Source organism: Colobus angolensis, unplaced genomic scaffold (genome assembly GCF_000951035.1).
Source record: "Colobus angolensis palliatus isolate OR3802 unplaced genomic scaffold, Cang.pa_1.0 Scaffold141, whole genome shotgun sequence".
Taxonomy (NCBI): domain Eukaryota; kingdom Metazoa; phylum Chordata; class Mammalia; order Primates; family Cercopithecidae; genus Colobus; species Colobus angolensis.
The window spans coordinates 401,604-422,297 of NW_012114500.1; the positions used below are offsets into that span (position 1 = coordinate 401,604).

Below are 20,694 nucleotides of genomic sequence, written 5' to 3' on the forward strand. Positions count from 1 at the left end.
TACAGGTGGGTTTTGGTTACATGGATAAGTTTTTTAGTGGTGATTTCTGAGATTTTAGTGTACCTGTCACCTGACCAGTGTATACTGCCTCAGTATATAGTCTTTTATCCCTCTCAAGCTTCCCCCCATCCTCAAAGTCCATTCTATCACTCTTATGCCTTTGCGTCCTCATAGCTGAACTCTCACTTGTGAGAACATGTGACATTTGGTTTTCCATTCCTGAATTACTTAGAATAATGGCCTCCAATTCCATCCAAGTTTCTGCAAAAGACACTATTTCATTCCTTTTTATGGCCAAGTATTCAATGGTGTTCATGTACCACATTTTCTTTATCCGCTTGTTGGTCATTGGGCACTTGGGTTGGTTCCATATCTTTGCAGTTGTGAATTGTGCTGCTGTAAACATGCATGTACATGTGTCTTTTTTGTATAATGACTTCTTTTACTTTGGGTGGGTACCCAGTAGTGGGATTGCTGGATCAAACAGCAGTTCTACTTTTAGTTCCTTAAGGAATTGCCATACTGTTTTTCAGAGTGGTTGTAGTAGTTTACATTCCCAACAGCAGTGTGAAAGTATTCACTTGTCACCACATCCACACCATCTATTATTTTTTGATTTTTAAATTATGGCCATTCTTGCAGGAGTAAATGATATCTCATTGTGGTTTTAATTTGCATTTCCCTGATAATTGGTGATGCTGAGCATCTTTTCATATGTTTGTTGGCTGATTTTATGTCTTTTGAAAAATGTCTATTCGTGTCTTTTGCCTACTTTTGATGGGATTGTTTTTTTCTTGCTGATTTGAGTTCCTTGTAGATTCTGGATATGAGTCCTTTGTCAGATGCATAGTTCACAAATATTTTCTCCCACTCTATGGGTTGTCGGTTTACCCTGCTGGTTTTTTTTTTTTTTTTTTTTTGAGATGGAATTTTGCTCTTGTTCCCCAGGCTGGAGTGCAATGGCACGATCTTGGCTGCCTGCAACCTCTGCCTCCCAGGTTCAAGCCATTCTCCTGCCTCAGCCTCCCAAGTAGCTGGGATTACAGGCACACACCACCACGCCTGGCTAACATTTTTGTATTTTTAGTAGGGATGAGTTTTCACTATGTTGGCCAGGCTGGACTCAAACTACTGACCTCAGGTGATCCACCCACCTTGGCCTCCCAAGGTGCTGGGATTACAGGCATGCCTGGCTGGCTATAAGTATTTTGCTTTATTTCTGGGTTATCTGTTGTGTTCCATTGGTCTTCATGCCTGTTTTTATACCAGTACCATGCTGTTTGGTTAACTATAGCCTTTTGTATAATTTAAAGTTGGGTAATGTGATACCTCCAGATTTGTTTTTTGCTTAGTCTTGCTTTGGCTATGTGGGCTCTTTTTTGGTTCCATATGAATTTTAGGATTCTTTTTTCTTGTTCTGTGAAGTATGATGCTGGTATTTGGATGGGAATTGCATTGGATCTATAGATTGTTTCGGTAAGTATGGTCATTTTCACAATGTTGATTCTTCCCATCCATGAGCATGGGATGTGTTTCCCTTTGTGTCATCTATGATTTAATAGTGTTTCGTAGTTTTCCTTGTAAAGATCTTTCACTTCCTTGGTTAAGTATATTCCTAGGTGTTTTTTTTTTTTTTTCTTTTTTTTGCAGCTATTGTAAAAGGAATTGAGTTCTTGATTTGATTCTCAGCTTGGTTGTTGTTGGAATATAGCAGTGCTACTGATTTATGTCATTGATTTTGTATCCTGAGACTTTACTGAATTCGTTTATCAGATCTAGGAGCTTTTTGGGTGAGTCATTAGGGTTTTCTAGGTCTCTGATCATATCATTGGCCAACAGTGACAGTTTGATTTCCTCTTTTCCAATTTGCATGCTCGTTATTCCTTTCTCTTGTCTGATTACTCTGGCTAGGACTTATAAATTTTTTAATTACTATGGGTACATGAGCTGGGCGCAGTGGCTGAAGCCTGTAATCCCAGCACTTTGGGAGGCCGAGACGGGCGGATCACGAGGTCGGGAGATCGAGACCATCCTGGCTAACACGGTGAAACCCCGTCTCTACTAAAAAATACAAAAAACTAGCCAGGCGAGGTGGCGGGCCCCTGTAATTCCAGCTACTCGGGAGGCTGAGGCAGGAGAATGGCGTAAACCTGGGAGGCGGAGCTTGCAGTGAGCTGAGATCTGGCCACTACACTCCAGCCTGGGCGACAGAGCGAGACTCCATCTCAAAAAAAAAAAAAAAAAAAAAAAAAATTACTATGAGTACAAAGTAGATATAGATATTTCTGGGGTACATCTGATATTTTGGTACAAGCATATGTCGATACAGGTATACAGTGTATAATAAATCAGGGATACTGGGATATCCATTACCTCAAACATATATCATTTCTTTGTGTTAGGAACATGCCAGTTCCACTTTTAGTTATTTTATTTTTTATTTTTTGAGACGGAGTCTAACTCTGTCACCCAGGCTGGAGTGCAGTGGCGCAATCTCGACTCACTGCAACCTCTGCCTCCCGGGTTCAAGCAATTCTCCTGCCTCAGTCTCCTGAGTAGCTGGACTCAAACTACTGACCTCAGGTGATCCACCCACCTTGGCCTCCTAAGGTGCTGGGATTACAGGCATGCCTGGCCGGCTATAAGTATTTTGCTTTATTTCTGGGTTATCTGTTCTGTACCATTGGTCTTCATGCCTATTTTTTCTTGGGATTACAGGTTTGCGCCACCACGCCTGGCTAATTTTTATATTTTTAGTAGAGATGGGGTTTCACCATGTTGGACAGGATGGTCTCGAACTCCTGACCTCATGACCCACCTGCCTCAGCCTCTCAAAGTGCTGGGATTACAGGCGTGAGCCACCGTGCCTGGCCTAGTTATTTTAAAATATACAATAAATAATTTTTGACTAATTATAAATAGTCACACTGCTGTGTTCTTAAATACCAGATCTTACTCTTTTTTTTCTTTTCCTCACACTACACCTATTCCTTCTATCCAACTATATTTTTGCACCCACTTTATCCCTGCCTCCCTGCTATTTTCCCAGCCTCTGGTCACCATTCTAACTCCATATCTCCATGAGATCAGCTTTTTAAGTTTTTAGTTCCTGCATGTGAGTGAGAATATGCAAAATTTGTCTTTATGTGCCTGACTTATTTCACTGAACATAATGTCTTCCATTTCCATCCATGTTGTTGCAAATGACAGAATTTCATTCTTTTTATGGCTAAATAATATTCCATTGTATATATGTACCTCATTTTCTCTCTCTTTTTTTAAATTAGAGATGAGATCTTGCTATGTTGCCCAGGCTGGTCTCAAACTCCTGGCCTCAAGTATTCCTCCTGCCTCAGCCTCCCAAAGTGCTGGGATTACAGGTGTGAGCCACTATGCCTGTCCTGTTTCTTCTTTTTTTTAAACCTCCTTTTTCTTTTCAACACACAGACTTTTTTTAAATGTGTACCACACTTTTTTTGTCCATTCATCCATTTATGGACACTTAGGTTGATTCCAGATCTTGGCTGTTTTGAATAGTGCTACAATAGACATGGGAGTACAGATATCTCTTGTTTATATTGATTTCCTTTCTTTTGGATACATAACCAGGAGTGCGATTGCTGGATCATATGATAGTTCTATTTTTAGGTTTTTAAAGGAACCTCCATACTGTTCTCCATAGTGGCTGGGGATTTACATGCTCACCAGCAGTGCATGAGAGGTCCCCTTTCTCACCAGCATTTGTTATTGCCTGTCTTTTGGATATAAGCCATTTTGACTGGGATGAGATGATAGCTCATAATTTTGATTTGCATTTGTTTGATGCTCAATGATGGTTGAGCATTTTTTCATATACCTGTTGGTCACTTGTATGTCAATCTCTATTTAGGTCTTATGCCCCTCTAAAAATCTATATAGAGATTTTTGTTTTTATAGAAGTTGTTTGAGCTCCGTATATATTCTGGTTATTAATCCCTTGTTACAGTGATGGTTTGCAAATATTTTCTCCCATTCTGTGGGTTATCTCTTCGCTTTGTTGATCATTTCCTTTGCTGTGCAGCTTTTTGCTTCGTGTGCTCCTCCTTGTCCCTCTTTGCTTTGGTGGCCTGTGCTTTTCAGGTATTACCCAAGAAATCTAGGCCGGGTGTGGTGACTCACGCCTGTAATCCCAGCACTTTGGGAGGCTGAGGAGGGCGGATCACCTGAGGTCAGGAGTTTGAGACCAGCCTGACCAACATGGTGAAACCCTGTTTCTACTAAAAATACAAAAATTAGCTGAGCGGGGTGGCAGGCACCTGTAATCCCAGTTACTTGGGAGGCTGAGGCAGGAGAATTGCTTGACCCCGCGAGGTGGAGGTTGCAGTGAGCTGAGATTGCACTACTGGGTGACAGAGTGAGACTCTGGTGGAATATTTAGGGTTCTTCTAAAAAAAAAAAAAAAAATGTATATATATGTATATATATTTGTTCAGATTGATGTATTCCCAATGTTTTCTTCTAGTCATTTTGTGGTTTCAGTTCTTAGATTTAAGTCTTTAATCCATTTTGATTTGATTGTTGTATATCACAAGAGATAGGGGTATAATTTTATTCTTCTGCATATGGATATCCACTTTTCCCAGCACCATTTAAGAGACTGTCCTTTTCCCAATGTATATTTTGCTGCTGTTGTCAAAAATGAGTTGACTGTAAATACATGGATTTATTTCTGGGTTCTCTGTTTTGTTCTATTGTCTATGTATCTGTTTTTATACCAGTACTATGCTGTTTTGGTTACTGTCACTTTGTAGTATAATTTGAAGTGAAGTAATGTGATGCCTCCAGCCTTATTTTTTTTTTGTTGTTGTTGTTTTGTTTTTTTTTTGAGACAGTCTAGCTCTGCTGCCTAAGCTGGAGTGCAGTGGTGCAATCTTGGCTCACTGCAACCCCCACCTTCCTAGTTCAAGCGATTCTCCTGCCTCAGTCTCCCGAGTAACTGGGATTACAGGCACCCACCACCATGCCTGGCTGATTTTTGTATTTTTAGTAGAGACTGGGTTTCACTCTGATGATCAGGCTGGTCTGGAACTCCTGACCTCAGGTGATCTGCCCGCCTTGGCCTCCCAAAGTGCTGGGATTACAGGCATGAGCCACTGTGCCCGGCTTCTGGCCTTGTTCTTTTTGCTCAGGATTGCTTTGGCTGTTCTGACTCTTGTGGTTCCATATAAGTTTTAGGATTTAAAAGAAAAAATTCTGTAAGGAATGTCATTTGTAGTTTGATAGTAACTGCATCGAATCTGTAGATTGCTTTTGGTAGTATTAAAATTTTGACAGTATTGATTCTTCCAATTTATGAATATGAAATATCTTCTCATTTGTGTGTGTGTCCCCTTCAATTCCTGTCATCAATGTTCTGTAGTCTACATTATAGACATCTTTCACTTCTTTAAGTTTATTCTTAGGTATTTCATTTGTAGCTATTGTAAGTGGGATTACTTTCTTGGTTTCTTTTTCAGATATTTGCTGTTGGCATATAGAGATGGTACTGATTTTTGTATCCTACAACTTTAATGAATTTGCTTCCATTCTGATAGTTTTTGGTGGAATATTTAGGGTTCTCTCTATATAAGGTCATGTCATCTGCAAAGAGAGACAAGTTTGATGTCCTCTTTTCTAAGCTGGATGCCTTTTATTTCTTACTCTTGCGTAATTGCTCTAGTTGGTTCTTTCCAGTCAAGAGTGGCGAAAGTGGGCATCTTTGTCTTGTTCCAGATCTTTGAGGAAAGGCTTTCAGGTTTTCTTTGTTCAGCATGATAGCTCTGTGTCTGTCATATATGGCTTTTATCATATTGACCTATGTTCCTTCTATACCATTTTTGAGAGTTTTTATCATGAAGCAATGTTGAATTTTAGTAAATGCTTTTTCACCATCAATTGAAATGATCATTTTTTTTTTTGCTTCATTCTTTTGAAATGATGTTATCACCTTGATAGATTTATGTATGTTGGACTATCCTTGCATATCCCACTTGAATATAATGAATTTTTTTTTTGTTTTTAATTTTTCTGAGACAGAGTTTCGCTCTTGTTGCCCAGGCTGGAGTGCAATGGCACAATCTTGGCTCACTGCAACTTCCGCCTCCTGTGTTTAAGTGATTCTCCTGCCTCAGCCTCCCGAATAGCTGGGATTACAGGCATGTGCCACCATGCCTGGCTAATTTTGTATTTTTAGTGGAGACGGGGTTTCTCCACGTTGGTCAGGCTGGTCTCGAACTCCTGACCTCAGGTGATCTGCCTGCCTCAGCCTCCCAAAGTGCTGGGATTACAGGCGTGAGGCACCGCGCCTGGCCGATGAATGACCTTTTCTTAAATCTCCTTCCTGAAGGAGGTTTGCTAGTATTTGTTGAGGATTTTTGCTTCAATGTTCATCAGAGATACTGTCCCATAGTTTATTTTGTTGTTCTCCATGCTAGTTTTAGGTAATTTTTCTCTTAAATAAACAAAGCATTTTCCTCCTAAAGTGCAAGAATGTTTATTAGAAAAGATATGGAAAATTCAGAATAGCATAGTAAACAATGTTATATCACTTAAAATCATTACCCAGTATAAAGTTTATTTACATTGAGGTCAGTTTTTATTGTTTTTCAGAGTTGAAATTATCCTACCTATACAATTTTATATCCTACTTTGATTTTAAAAAAATTAGCATGCTTTAAGCCCTGAGAAGTTGTACCAAGCTTTCTGATAAGGTCTGGGTATATGTGGTGATGAACATGGCAAACAAAACAGGTTTAAAGCTTATCAAATCTGTGGCCATTTTTTTTTTTTCCCCCAGAGTCTCACTGTGTCACCCAGGCTGGGGTGCGGTGGTGCAATCTCAACTCACTGCAACCTCTGCCTCCCAAGTTCAACCAGTTCTCCTGCGTCAGCCTTTCTGAGTAGCTGGGATTATAGGCACACGCCACCACGCCCAGCTAATTTTTGTATTTTTAGTAAAGACGGGGTTTTGCCATGTTAGCCAGGCTGGTCTCGAACTCTTGACTTCAAGTAATCTGCCCGCCTCGGCCTCCCAAAGTGCTGGGATTACATGCGTGAGCCACCATGCCTGGCCTCCTGTGGCCATTTTTTGACCTTGTATTACTGTGCTTGTTCCATTTGATACCTCCTCCTCCCTGAAACTGTTCCATTGTCATCTGTGACACTATATTCTCTTCATTCTCCTGATGTTTTTCTCACTGTTCCTTTTATCTTCCTCTTTTCTTTATCAAAGAAGAAAAAAGTTCATTATTTTCCTCTGCCTGCTACTTAAAATGTTGGCGCTTCTTGGGGTTCTGTCTCAGCTCACTGCTCTTTTCACATTTGACACTCCTGATAATCTCATCTACTCTGGTGGTATCAGATATCACATTTGCTGCTAATTGTTTTAATCAGTGCTCAGAGACAATACAAATGTTTCAAGTAAAGAGGGCAGTTTTATAGATAGGACCTGAAGTAAAGCTGAGCCTCGTGGGGGAAAGTGCTGGGAAGCCACCAGCTTTAACTGCTAGACAAGCAAGCTAAACACTTGGAAGTTGTTCTTGATTCTCTCTTCTGCTATTTATCAAGCTCCTCCTAATTTCAAATCCTGAATCCTTAATCCGTTCCCTTCCCTCCAGCATTCGTACTGTGCCACTGTTTTACGCCCTCATCTCTTGTTTGAGCTGATTCGAATAGCTTCCTTTTAGATGCACTTTGCTCCTCCATTTTATCCTTTAGGAAATCACCAGAGTCATTAATACTGAAGTGATTCTTAAGACATCTCTGGCAGCAGTATAAACTTAATTTTGTGTTTTCTTTCTCATGTATATCAAATCCCAAATCTCTGACATACTTTCCCTGGGGATTGTTCTGCTTTTGAGCCATGTTGATAACGTGTTTATATTTTTGTCACTTGCTTCATTTATGGGTTTTTTTTTTTTTTTTTGGTTACATCTTTGCCAGAATAATCTTAAAACTTACATCTGATTGTGTCAGTCTTAATACCTTTTAGTGATCCCCCATAGCCTTCAGAATTAAATATAGATTCCTTAGCATGGAAGCTGGTCTTTGAGTACCTGTAGCTCATCTTTCAGTACACCCAACGTGCAGCCCACGCACTGGTTGTACTGAACTCGGTACATGAGACCCATAATGCCTCAAGCCTTGGAACCTTTGTACAGGCTGAGCCATCTTTCCCACCCTATACTTCCGCCTGTCTAACTCTGTTGTGTCCTTTCAGACTTCCTCCTGGAAGTCTGATATTCCCGTCTCCCAAGCTCCCTTGGACTCTATATGTTCCAACTGAATACTGTGCTATGCTAATGAATTTCGTTGTTGCCTTGTCCCTCTGACTTTGAAGCCAGAGGCAGTGAGTACAGATGTTTGACACAGTGCCCAGTACATATATGTTCTTAATATTTGTTGACTATTGCATCGTTGTTATTGTTAATAATTATAGAATGTACTGTTAACTTTTTAAAAAATCTTGTTTTTTATAGCCTCAAGGAATTGGTTCTCCTAGTGTTTATCATGCGGTTATCGTCATCTTTTTGGAGTTTTTTGCTTGGGGACTGTTGACAGCACCCACCTTGGTGGTAAGTAATCTTTTAAATTATTTAACACTGACTCCAAAATCTCTTTTGTTTCAGTTTTGGAGGAAAATGTGGCCCTTTTTCCTCTGCATGGTTAATTCTCCCACCAGTATTGTTCAGTATTCACCAGTATTTTACTGGTTGTCTTTTCCAGCCGTTAACTCTCCCTTACCTTTTTTTTTTGGTGGGGGAGGGGGGCAGTGGCGTGGAGGTGTGTGAATTTGGACTTGTCACTGGGCATGTTCAAGCAGAGGCCCTGTCATTACTCTGAGTAAAATGGAAGAGATTCTTAAACTGACAGGTTTAGAAAAGATGATGTCTGTGACCTGCATGACTCGGCATAATTACTTTGAGGTTCATTTATGCAGCTGTATTTTCCAAAAACAAGTTTCTGTTCTTTCGGGCTAAGTACCTAGAAGGGCTATTCTTTAATAGATCTAAGCTGATTTTACCCAAATTCTCCCAGGTTTGAAACCTTAGAAAAGACCTCCCTGCCAGACCAAACAACTCAGAAGATAGCCAGTTTTCTTATATTGGTGTAGATAAGGGGAATGGAATGAGGGAAGGACTATCTATGGTAAATATCTAGACCATCCTGAAAGGAGTAATTAGGATATGCTCTATATATAGTTTACCAAATCTTAGAGGAATAGAGTTTTAAAGTAATATACTATGTTTTCATGAGATTGTTCATATTATACAAAAACCATTTTTATAAAAGAAGTTATGTAATAGAAAAATTATGTAAGTAGATTGGCCTAGTCTAAGAATATTTACAATGCATATTTCTTGATATATTTATTGACAGCTGCATAATCGTTACTATCTACACGTAAAGTATTGATGTTGTACATCAATGGCATTACAGTTGCTCATACCTGTAGTCCCAGCATTTTGGGAGGCTGGGCAGGCAGATCGCTTGAGCTCAGCAGTTGAGACCAGCCTGGGTAACATGGTGAAACCCTGTCTCTACAAAAAATGCAAAAATTAGTTGTGTGCGGCAGCATATATTTGTAGCTCCAGCTACTCGGGAGGCTAAGGCGGGAGAATCACTTGAGCCCAGGAGGCGGAAGTTGTAGTGACCCAATATCACGCCACTGCACTCCAACCTGGGTGACGGGAGTGAAACCTTGTCTCAAAAAAAAACAAAAAACAAAAAATAGTCGGCCGCAGTGGCTCAGCCTGTAATCCCAGTACTTTGGGAGTTCGAGGCGGGTGGATCACAAGATCAAGAGATCGAGACCATCCTGGCCAACATGGTGAAACCCCAACGTGGTGAAACCCCGTCTCTACTAAAAATACACAATTTAGCTGTGCATGGTGGTGCACGCCTGTTGTAAACCCAGGTACTTGGGAGGCTGAGGTAGGAGAATCTCTTGAACCCGGGAAGCGCAGGTTGCAGTGAGTGGAGATCTCGCCATTGCCCTCCAGCCTGGAGACAGAGTGAGACTCTGTCTCAAAAAAAAAAAAAAAAAGTCATTTTGAATATATAGAGCATATTTATGAGTATTGCTATAAAAAAATCAGAGGGTGTTTTGGTTTTTTTTTTTTTTAGTTTACTAATTTCAGATAGAAATCTTTAAAAAATTAATTTACACATTTCCTGGCTTCGTAATCCAAGTACAGTGATTTGGAACTTCCTCAGATGATGCAAGTTGGTTATGACATTCATAACTTCATTGAATTGTAATAAACCTGTTTGTTGTCAAGGGTTGCTGAAGTGCTGTAATAACTTTATGGACTCATGACTTTACATTAGCTTTCCTAGTGTGCCAGCATGCTTTTTATAAGTTGTCAATTTAACATATAAATCTGTCTGGTAGATCATCACTCCTACTATTTAAAGTACTTGAGCTTTGTAATAGTAAACAGTCCACGTGTATTTATGTTATGATGGATCCAGGCACAGTCCTTTAATGTATTCAAAGTGGACTATGTTAGGCACAGTCCTAACGTATTCTACTTTGAATACATTATCATTTTTAACCCTCACAACCACCTTATCAGTGAGATATTAGCCTCATAATACAGATGAGGAAGCCGGGGCTTAGAAAAGTTAGCAATTTGATTGCTACTCTGACAGTAAGCTGCAGTGTTGGTATTTGCACCTAGGCTTCCTTGACTCCTCCAGTGCTCAGTCTTTTGGGGAATGCAGGTAGTAACTGGTTTGTACCCATGTTTTAGATAGTTGAGGTTATGAGGCAGCCCAACCATTAGCTAAGTAGGGTAATCAAAATGTGGATGAGCTGCTAGCAAGCTGTGAAAAAAAGCATTTTGTGATGCTTCCATAATTTGTTACCAGTATTTCAAGTGTATATAGCTATTTTTAAAATTTGCATCTTGTTTACATTTTTTTAGGTATGTCATCTTCTGTGTAATTTTGTACATTTTTTTCTTAGTTGGACAAAGGGAGGCTGTCTTTTTTAAGAACAAGGAAGGAGTCCCCTTAATTAGAAAGGCTCATTTATTCATTTTTCATAGACTAATGTTGTGCTTAATATATTCCTTTTTTTTTTTTCTTGAGGTGGAGTCTCGCTTTGTCACCAGGCTGGAGTGCAGAGGCACAATCTTGGCTCACTACAACCCCCGCCTCCCAGGTTCAAGCGATTCTCCTGCCTCAGCCTCCCTACCATGCCCAGCTAATTTTTGTACTTTTAGTAGAGATGGGGTTTCACCATGTTGACCAGAATGGTATCGATGTTTTAACCTCGTGATCCACCTGCCTTGGCCTCCCAAAGTGCTGGCATTACAGGTGTGAGCCACTGCGCCTGGCCAATATTTTCTTATTATCTTTAATTTTTCTGTGTTTTCTTATTTTATGTTATGTTATGTTTTGATTTTATTTTGAGACAGTCTCACTCTGTTGCCCAGGCTGGAGTGCAGTGGTGCAACTTTGGCTCACTGCAACCTCCGCCTCCCAGGTTCAAGCAATTCTCCTGCCTTAGCCTCCTAAGTAGCTGAGACTATAGGCACGTGCCACAATGCCAGGCTAATTTTTGTATTTTTAGTAGAGACGGAGTTTCACCACGTTGGCCAGGCTTGTCTTGAACTCCTTACCTCAGGTGATCCCCCTGCCTCGGCCTTCCAAAGTGCTGGGGTTACAGATGTGAGCCACCGTGTCCAGCCTGGCATATCTACTTTTTTAAAAGTGACCCTGTTATATATTTAGTATATGTCACTAATTAAGAACAATGTATTAATTGAGTATGGGCTTTTTAAAAAGGTTTTACTCATTTCAAGGCTTTTTGCTTACAAATTTTGTTTTTTTGTTGTTGTTGGCTTTGTTGGCAGCCTTTCTTTTGGGCTCCAGTACTCCTCCCACTCTTCCCCAGCAATGTGTATGAGAGGTGTGTAAAGAGGTGGGTTTCAGGGTAAAAGAAGGCTCTCCTCTTAAAAGTCTGTAATCTTTAAACATTTCATTTCTGTTTTATGTGTTTTGAAACTGATTGTAAATGGTGCATGCCACAAGAGTCAAAGTTTTTAACATTCATTTTAAAAGGAAATGAGGATGAAGACATAATTTAATTTGTATTTTAAGTCAGTATCTTTCATTTCCCCGTCCCTCCCTCAAAAGTTATAGTTGGTGTCAGCATTTCAGATTTCAAAGATATTCTTTAAAGTATTTTTTAAGATCAGACAACCAGTTTTAGACATATTAATTTTGAATGTCTGGCTTGGGATTTATGGTAGCCTTAATTTCTTAATTTTTAAAACTGGTGTGGCATTTTAAGACAAAAAAAACTGTGTGTTGCAATTATCTTTCACTTTTAAGCTCTTATAGAACAGTCAAAAAACAAAAGCTGTGTTTTGTGGAAGACCTGCCCAGGGGAAGATGTGAGCCTCTACCAACAAGGGGATTTAGCTAAAAAGGATTTTGTACTGACAAGTATTTTTAAAGATTGAAGTCTAACACTTTTGAGACGATATGAATATATGGTTCGTCATAGTAGATGTTCTGTCAGAATCAGTGTTCATTGCTTATGTAACATATTAGCTAAGTAATGAGAATGACAGTAGGTGTAAGGGTCTGTAATGCCAAGGAGCGGATTTACCGTTTTTGTTTCTTTTTTTTTTTCATTGAGATGGAGTCTTAATCTGTCATCCAGGTTGGAGTGCAATGGCATGATCTCAGCTCGCTACAACCTCCGCCTCCAAGGTTCAAGAGATTCTCCTGCCTGAGCCTCCCCAGTAGCTGGAATTACAGGTGCGCGTCACCACACCCAGCTAATTGTTTTTTTTTATTATTTTTTTTGAGACAGAGTCTCACTCTGTCGCCTAGGCTGGAATGCAGTGTCGCTATCTCGGTTCACTGCAACCTTTGCCTCCCAGGTTCAAGCAGTTTTCTGGCCCAGCCTCCCAAATAGGTGGGATTACAGGCACCTGCCACTATGCCCGGCTAATTTTTTTATTTTTGGTAGAGATGGGGTTTCACCATCTTGGTCAGGCTGGTCTTGAACTCCTTACCTTGTGATCCACCCACCTTGGCCTCCCAAAGTGCTGGGATTACAGGCGTGAGCCACCGCCCCGGCCAATTTTTTGTTTTTTAGTAGAGACGGGATTTCACCTTGTTGGCCAGGGTGATCTCAAACTCCTGACCTCAAATGATCCTCCCACCTCGGCCTCCCAAAGTGCTGGGATTACAGGCGTGAGCCACTGTGCCTAGCTGGCTTTCCCGTTTTGACAGACCTATGGCTCTGGAAATAATAGGCCGGTGTGTTTGATGGTTCAAGCTGCTAGATGCACAGTCCATGTTATGGAACACTCAGAATCCACTGGCATCTCTTCTACCTAGATGGTTTTGCGTCCTTGGCTACAGAAACAGCCCCAAAGCGTTTAACATTTTAAGGATTATTTACTTTCAACATTTTTAAAGTCAAAAAAAGTTAAGATCCATAAAATTTATTGGAAAAATGTTACATTTTCTCTGTTCGCCTGTAAAGACCAGTGCTAAAGAATCCTGACATCAAAAATCTTTACAACATTTGAATTACTTGTTATATTTGTCTGTTAAAATTTTATTAGAAATTGTATGGCCCCAAAGGAGAAATTGCTTTGGAGAAGAAAGGTAGCAGAGGAACAGTTTGGAAGGGTTGGGGGTTGACTAGATAAAGAAGGGGAAGAAACATTCGAAATTGAAAGGATGTCAACCGGCCGGGCGCGGTGGCTCAAGCCTGTAATCCCAGCACTTTGGGAGGCCCAGACGGGCGGATCACGAGGTCAGGAGATCGAGACCATCCTGGCTAACATGGGGAAACCCCGTCTCTACTAAAAAATACAAAAAACTAGCCGGGCGAGGTGGCGGGCGCCTGTAATCGGAGCTACTCGGGAGGCTGAGGCAGGAGAATAGCATAAACCCGGGAGGCGGAGCTTGCAGTGAGCTGAGATCCGGCCACTGCACTCCAGCCTGGGTGACAGAGCAAGACTCCGTCTCAAAAAAAAAAAAAAAAAGAAAGGATGTCATATATAAAATACGAATATTGGAAAGTGTAGAATATTTCAAAAACAGTGAGGAGAACAGACTGATTGGAATGGAATATAGCTTGGCAAAGTGAATCATTAGCGATAAGATCTAGCATAGTATAAAACTTCTTATAGCTGTTCATAATGTTCTTCATTCTTTCTAACGCCAAACCTGTTCTTCATACCTGGAAAGATTTGGCTTGCAGTAGGCCCTTTGTGATTATTGAAAGAAAAGCATAATACATTTGAGTCCCATAAAAAGTTTAAGATACTAGTTTAAGGAGTTTAAATCTTATCCTTTAGCACAAGGACTGGCAAAATATGGCTAGAGGACTAAATCTTTTTTGCACTCTTTTTTTTTTTTTTTTGTAGTTGCTTCTGGTAGCTTTCTCTTTGTGTGTGTGTATGTGTGTGTGTGTTTATATTCCTTTTCACAAGTATGTTGAATTTAACTTTTTCCTAATTATCACTTAGCTACTTAGTTAATGCATGCAGTAGAACTCTAAAAAGAACTAGGAGTTTCTCAAAGACCTCCCAATAATTCTTTTCAATTAGAGAGGGCATGCCATTTTTCCTTTTTTATTTTTAAATAACATTTTTTATTTTTTATTTTTGTGGGTACATAGTAGGGTATTATATTTATGGGGTACATGAGATATTTTGATACAGGCATATAGTATGTAATAATTACACCAGGGTAAATGGGGTATCCATCATTTCAAGCATTTATCCTTTCTTTGTGTTGTAAACAATCCAATTTTAGGTTTGGTTTTGTTTTGTTGTTTGTTTTTCTGAGATGGAGTCTTGCTCTGTCACCAGGCTGGAGTGCAGTGGCGCAATCTTGGCTCACTGAAACCTCTGCCTCCTTGGTTCAAGCAATTCTCCTGCCTCAGCCTCCCAAGTAGCTGGGACTACAGGCACATGCCACCACACCCAGCTAATTTTTGTATTTTTAATAGAGATGGGGTTTCACCATATTGGTCAGGATGGTCTCAATCTCTTGACCTTGTGATGCGCCCACCTCAGCCTCCCAAGGTGCCGGGATTACAAGTGTGAACCACCACGCCTGACCCAATTTTAGTTATTTTAAAATGTAGAATAAATGATGGCTATAGTCAACCTGTTGTGCCTATCAAGTACTAGATCTTATTCTATTTTTTTGCGCCCACTACCCATCCCCTCCTTCCCCCGTTACCCTTCCCAGCCTCTGGTAACCATCATTCTGCTCTATCTCCATCAGTTCAATTGTTGTAATTTTTAGCTGTCACAAATAAGTGAGACCATGTGAAGTTTCCCTTTTTGTGCCTGGCTTATTTCTCTTAACATAATGACCTCCAGTTCCATCCATGTTGTTGCAAATGACAGGATCTCATTCTTTTTCTGTGTGTATAAGTACCACATTTTCTTTATCCTTTCATTCATCTGTTGATGGACACTTAGATTGCTTCAAAACCTTAGCTATTAAGAATAGTGCTGCATACAAAAGTTAGCCAGGCGTGGTGGTGCACACTGTAATCCCAGCTACTCGGGAGGCTGAGGCAGGAGAATCACCTGGACCCGGGAGGCGGAGGTTGCAGTGAGCCGAGATAACGCCGTCTCACTCCAGCCTGGGCGACAAGAGCGTAACTCCGTCTCAAACAAACAAACAAACAAAGGAATAGTGCTGCAGTAAACATAGGAGTACAGATATCTCTTTGATACACTGATTTCCTTTTTTTGGCGGCGGGCGGGGGGATATATACCTAGCAATGAGATTGCTGGATCATATGGTAGCTCTATTTTTAGGTTTTTTGAGGAACCTTCCAACTGTTTTCCATAGTGGTTGTACTAATTTACATTCCCACCAACGGTGTACGAGTGTTCCCTTTTCTCCGCATCCTTGCCTGTCTTTTGGGTAAAAGCATTTTTAACTGGGGTGAGATGATATTTCACTGTAGTTTTCATTTTCATTTCTCTGATGATCAGTGATGGTTGAGCATTTTTCATATACCTATTGGTCACTTGTATGTCTTCTTTTAAGAAATGTCTATTCAGATCTTTTACCCGTTTTTTAAAATCAGATTATTAGATTCTTAGATTCTTTTCTTGCAGAATTATTTGAGCCCCTTATACATTTTCGTTATTAATCCCTTATCAGATGGATAGTTTGCAGGTATTTTCTCCTATACTGTGGGTTGTCTGTTCACTTTTTTGTTTGCTTTGCTGTGCAGCTTTAAACTTGATGTGATCCCATTTGTCCATTTTCACTTTGGCTGCCTGTGGTTGTGGAGTATTATCAAGAAATCTTTGCCCAGTCCAGGGTCCTGGAGATCACATACTATCTTTATAAATAAAATTTTATTGGAACACAGTCAAATCCATTCATTTACATACAGTTGAAGACTTTTTTTTTTTTTTCCTAAGGATATCGCTGTGTTGCTGAGGATGGAGTGCAGTGGCATGATCTTGGCTCACTGCAACCTTCGCCCTCCGGGTTTAAGTGATTCTCCTGCCTCAGCCTCCCGAGTAGCTGGGATTGCAGGCACCCGCCATCATGCCTGGCGAATTTTTGTATTTTTAGTAGAGATGAGGTTTCACCATGTTGGCCAGGCTGGTCTCGAACTCCCACCTCAGGTGATCCATCCGCCTCTTCCTCCCAAAGTGTTGGGATTACAGGCGTGAGCCACCACACCTGGCCTCTAATTTTATTTTTACTTACAATGAGCAGATTTTTGTTAAATTTCTCACTATTGGCAGAAGAAGAATCACTGAAGAAAGGGGAGCAATTTTGATCCCTCTAAAGGTTCTTCTTGCAACATGTCAGAAAGTATATTTAGCTTAATGTTTCTTCTTAAAGGAAAGATCTTCCCTACCTTTCTTGTTACTCACATTCCCATTCTCTATTGTTTTTACTGAGAGATAGCATTGGATAATAGAAGCACTAGTTTCTGAGTCAGACAGGAACTCAGTTGCCTCATCTGTAAAGTGATAATATTATCTAATTCACAATGTTGGGATTAAATAAGAGTACATATAGGCTGTAAAAATGGTAGCTGCTGTTTATTTTTCCAATTGCCTGGAATTGCCTTTTCAATCGACACGTTCCAATGGTTCTCTTGCTGCCCACTGCAAAAAAAATGATACCACATGATTTGAGAACAGGCCTTGGAAAGGATAGAATAACTTGTTACGCGTTTTCACAGGTTGGGATTTTTTTTTCTTACTTTATAGAATCTTTCTTCATCTACTTTGTGGCAATTAAAAATTCCTTATTAATTTTCCCAATCTCCTATCCTAGATAATATATCCATCTGAAAGAGAATTATAAGTCAGTTATTTTGGGGAAGCATCATAGCATAGTGAGTAAAAGCATAGGCTTTCAAGTCTGATCTCCTAGGTTCAGTTTCAGCTTTGCCATTTACTTACTGAATGTAGTCTTAGACAAGATGTTTAACTTCTGCATATCAGTTTTCTGATAGGGTTGTTATGAGGGATTAAATGATATTATATATGTAAAGTGCCCAATTTAGTGCCCTGTGACATAGTAAGTACCATATAAATATATGATTATTAATGGTTATATACATGTCATACAAATCTGAATATGTAAAATAGATCGTAGTATGAAAGGATGTTCAAAAAGGTAAATATAGAAATTTTATTAAGACTGAAACGTAGCATGTGATTTTTATTTTGGTTTTTATTCTTTAGGTATTACATGAAACCTTCCCTAAACATACATTTCTGATGAACGGCTTAATTCAAGGAGTAAAGGTAGGATCAGTCATACATATATACACACGCACACAGATGAACATACATAAATACTTATGTATCTATAACTGTGCCAATATATGTTTGTTTATTGATTAATAACTTAATTTTTATAATTAGATGGAGTATATTGTGAGAGATGTCTTAATACTTTCTAGACTTGAGTTTTAAATATGATCTAACTATAGTATAGCCAACTATGTAAAATAATAAACCACATCATAACAGATTCCCTGTTTTTATGTTGGCATTTTAATTCCAGAGATCTCAATGATTTTGTAAGATTTGAAGAGGAAAAAAACTATACTCAAAATCCCCCATCAATACAAAACTGTATCAGTAGGGTAAAGAGTTAGTTATTATATGAATTCTTTGCTCTTTTCTTTTTCTTTCTTTTTTTTTTTGGAGGCAGAGTCTCACACTGTCACCCAGGCTGGAGTGCAAGTGGCATGATCTCAGCTCACTGCGACCTCTCTACCTCCCAGATTCAAGCGATTCTTCTGCCTCAGCCTTCTAAGTAGCTGGGACCACACGTGTGTGCCACCACACCCGGCTAATTTTTTGTATTTTCAGTAGATACAGGGTTTTGCCATGTTGGCCAGGCTGGTCTGGAACTCCTGACCTAAGTGATCTGCCCTTGACCTTCCAAAGTGTTGAGATTATTAGTGCAAGCCACCATGCCCCGCTCAGATTCTTTACTCTTGATTCAGTTTGACAAACAAGTTTTCTAAACAGATAATTAGTCTGTTGATACACACACACACACACACATATACACATATGCGTACATACATACATATGTATATATACATACACACACACAGGAAATTAGCATATGGAATTGCTATTGTGGATTTATTGTGATTGAGAATTTATTAGAGCAGTTCATATTTAATACCCACCTGATGATTTTAAACTATCTTGGGAAATTTAAAAATTATGTATAGATAAGCAATTCATTATTTATTTAAAAGTTTGTGATATATTTACTTTAGAAGCAAAGTTGTTGAAAATTTTTCTATAGGAGTAAAATTATTTATTTTTGGTTCATGTTTGTAGATGTGTGGTTTTCATTTTTTTCATTTAATTCTTTTAGGGTTTGTTGTCATTCCTTAGTGCCCCGCTTATTGGTGCTCTTTCTGATGTTTGGGGCCGAAAATCCTTCTTGCTGCTAACAGTATTTTTCACATGTGCCCCAATTCCTTTAATGAAGATCAGCCCATGGTACGTGCACATTTAGATTATAGCAACTAAATATCACTTTCAGTTATTGTTTTCTTAATGTTCCTTTATTTCTTTCACTTGGGTGATCTTGGTTATGAGGTTTTCATTTTATTTTTCTAATACATTTATTCTTTCACAGATAAGAAGGCTTCTAAAAATATAGTAGGTAATAGTTCATAAAGATTTTAGAAATAGATGGCACTGTTGGAGGCATCTAGACTTCTGGCTAACTTAATTTTGGATTCCAGAACCCAAATTTCAAAACAATATTTTAGGGGCTGGATAGGATTGCTAACTTTTTTTCTTGTATAGAATGTTAAAAACAGATGCAAAGTTTGTCATTGTCTCTATTAGTTAGGAATAGATTTTGCTACATATCAAAACCCAAAATAATAGTTGCTTAAAAATCAAGTTTATTTCTCTTTTCATGTGAAAAAAGACCTGCAGTTGAGCAGTCTGGAGCTGGTGTGGCAGTTCCAGTGGAGCAGACTTTTTCTGTCTTGCTGTTCTTCCATCCTTATCTCTCACCTCATTGAACAAAGTGCCTTCTTGAGCTCTGGCCATCAAGTCATACTACTGATAGCAAGGTGGAAGGAGTTGCTAAGAAGAGCACATCGCCTTCTTTTAAGGAAACTTTACAGAATTCCCATCCCACCTCTGCTTGCATTTGTTTGGTCAGATTTTAGGGATATGCTGCTCCTAGTTACAAGAGGCTGGACTCAAGGCCACCTTGATTAAAATCAGTTTTTTTGTTTTTTCATTCAGGAGGCAAGGGAAGGAAAGCCAACAAAAAGGGAATAATTGTCCTAAAGTCAGAGCCCAATTTGGTTGTAGATTTATTCTGACTAATGTGCTTTTTACTCCACTGAGTATTAATGTTAGTTAGTTCTACATTATGGATAGGCTTTGTTTCCATAGTATTATCTACAACGGCCCACAGGTTTATGTGGGGTAGGATCTTCTTCTCATAGATGAGATACAACTCTAATAGACCAAGCCTTTGATGAAGGCCACTCATGCACATGAAATCTTACCAAAGATTGAACATAGAATGAACAAAGAATTTGCTGTGTTAAGCGGTGTGTTAGAAAAGTTTTAGTAGTCGTAGTCTTGGTGAAATGATATTGTGACAGTTCATTATGATCATGTATGATTTTCAGAAACTAAACGTCAGTATTACAATAGAAACTTCTTATTCCCAGCTGGATATTTTGGAATTATTTATAGCAAAATATAATTTGCTTTTTAAATATTTTGTTCACTCTTTATAGTAACTGTCTGTTCTCAGTTTTATTAACACTGGACACTGCCATATAGGTTTTTTCTGTGTGAAACTTGAGTTATTTGTTTTGCCAGCATTTGAAAAGCTAAAGATAACTTATGGAAAACATTTAGTTACTATATAGAGGCTCAAGATAAATATGAAGAAACTTGTTCCTCAGTCTTGTTTACTGGATTTTGTTTTTTATCTAGTGATGAAAAACAGTAATGGATGGATTATAATAGACTGTAGTTTGTTGCTGTTTTTGGCAGAAAAAACAAAACCACTTAACAATTCAACAGTTGGTCAAAAGATTTGTCTGAATACATGATCTAATTTTAAGTATTCCTGTAGAGTAGCGGAGCTGCTATTGAAGAGCTCCTTGTAGCCCTGTGTTTTCATACCTGT

General features: G+C 39.2%; 1 protein-coding gene across 1 annotated transcript in view; it reads left to right on the top strand.

Moving 5' to 3' along the window:
• The window catches only part of HIAT1 (hippocampus abundant transcript 1), a 47,960-nt gene that overhangs the window by 5,743 nt on the left and 21,523 nt on the right, over positions 1 to 20,694 (top strand). Inside the window, exons 2-4 of the mRNA XM_011935168.1 lie at positions 8,496 to 8,591; positions 17,739 to 17,801; positions 18,898 to 19,025. Of these exons, the coding sequence (XP_011790558.1) occupies positions 8,496 to 8,591; positions 17,739 to 17,801; positions 18,898 to 19,025 (287 nt within the window). The remainder of the gene's footprint in view (positions 1 to 8,495; positions 8,592 to 17,738; positions 17,802 to 18,897; positions 19,026 to 20,694) is intronic.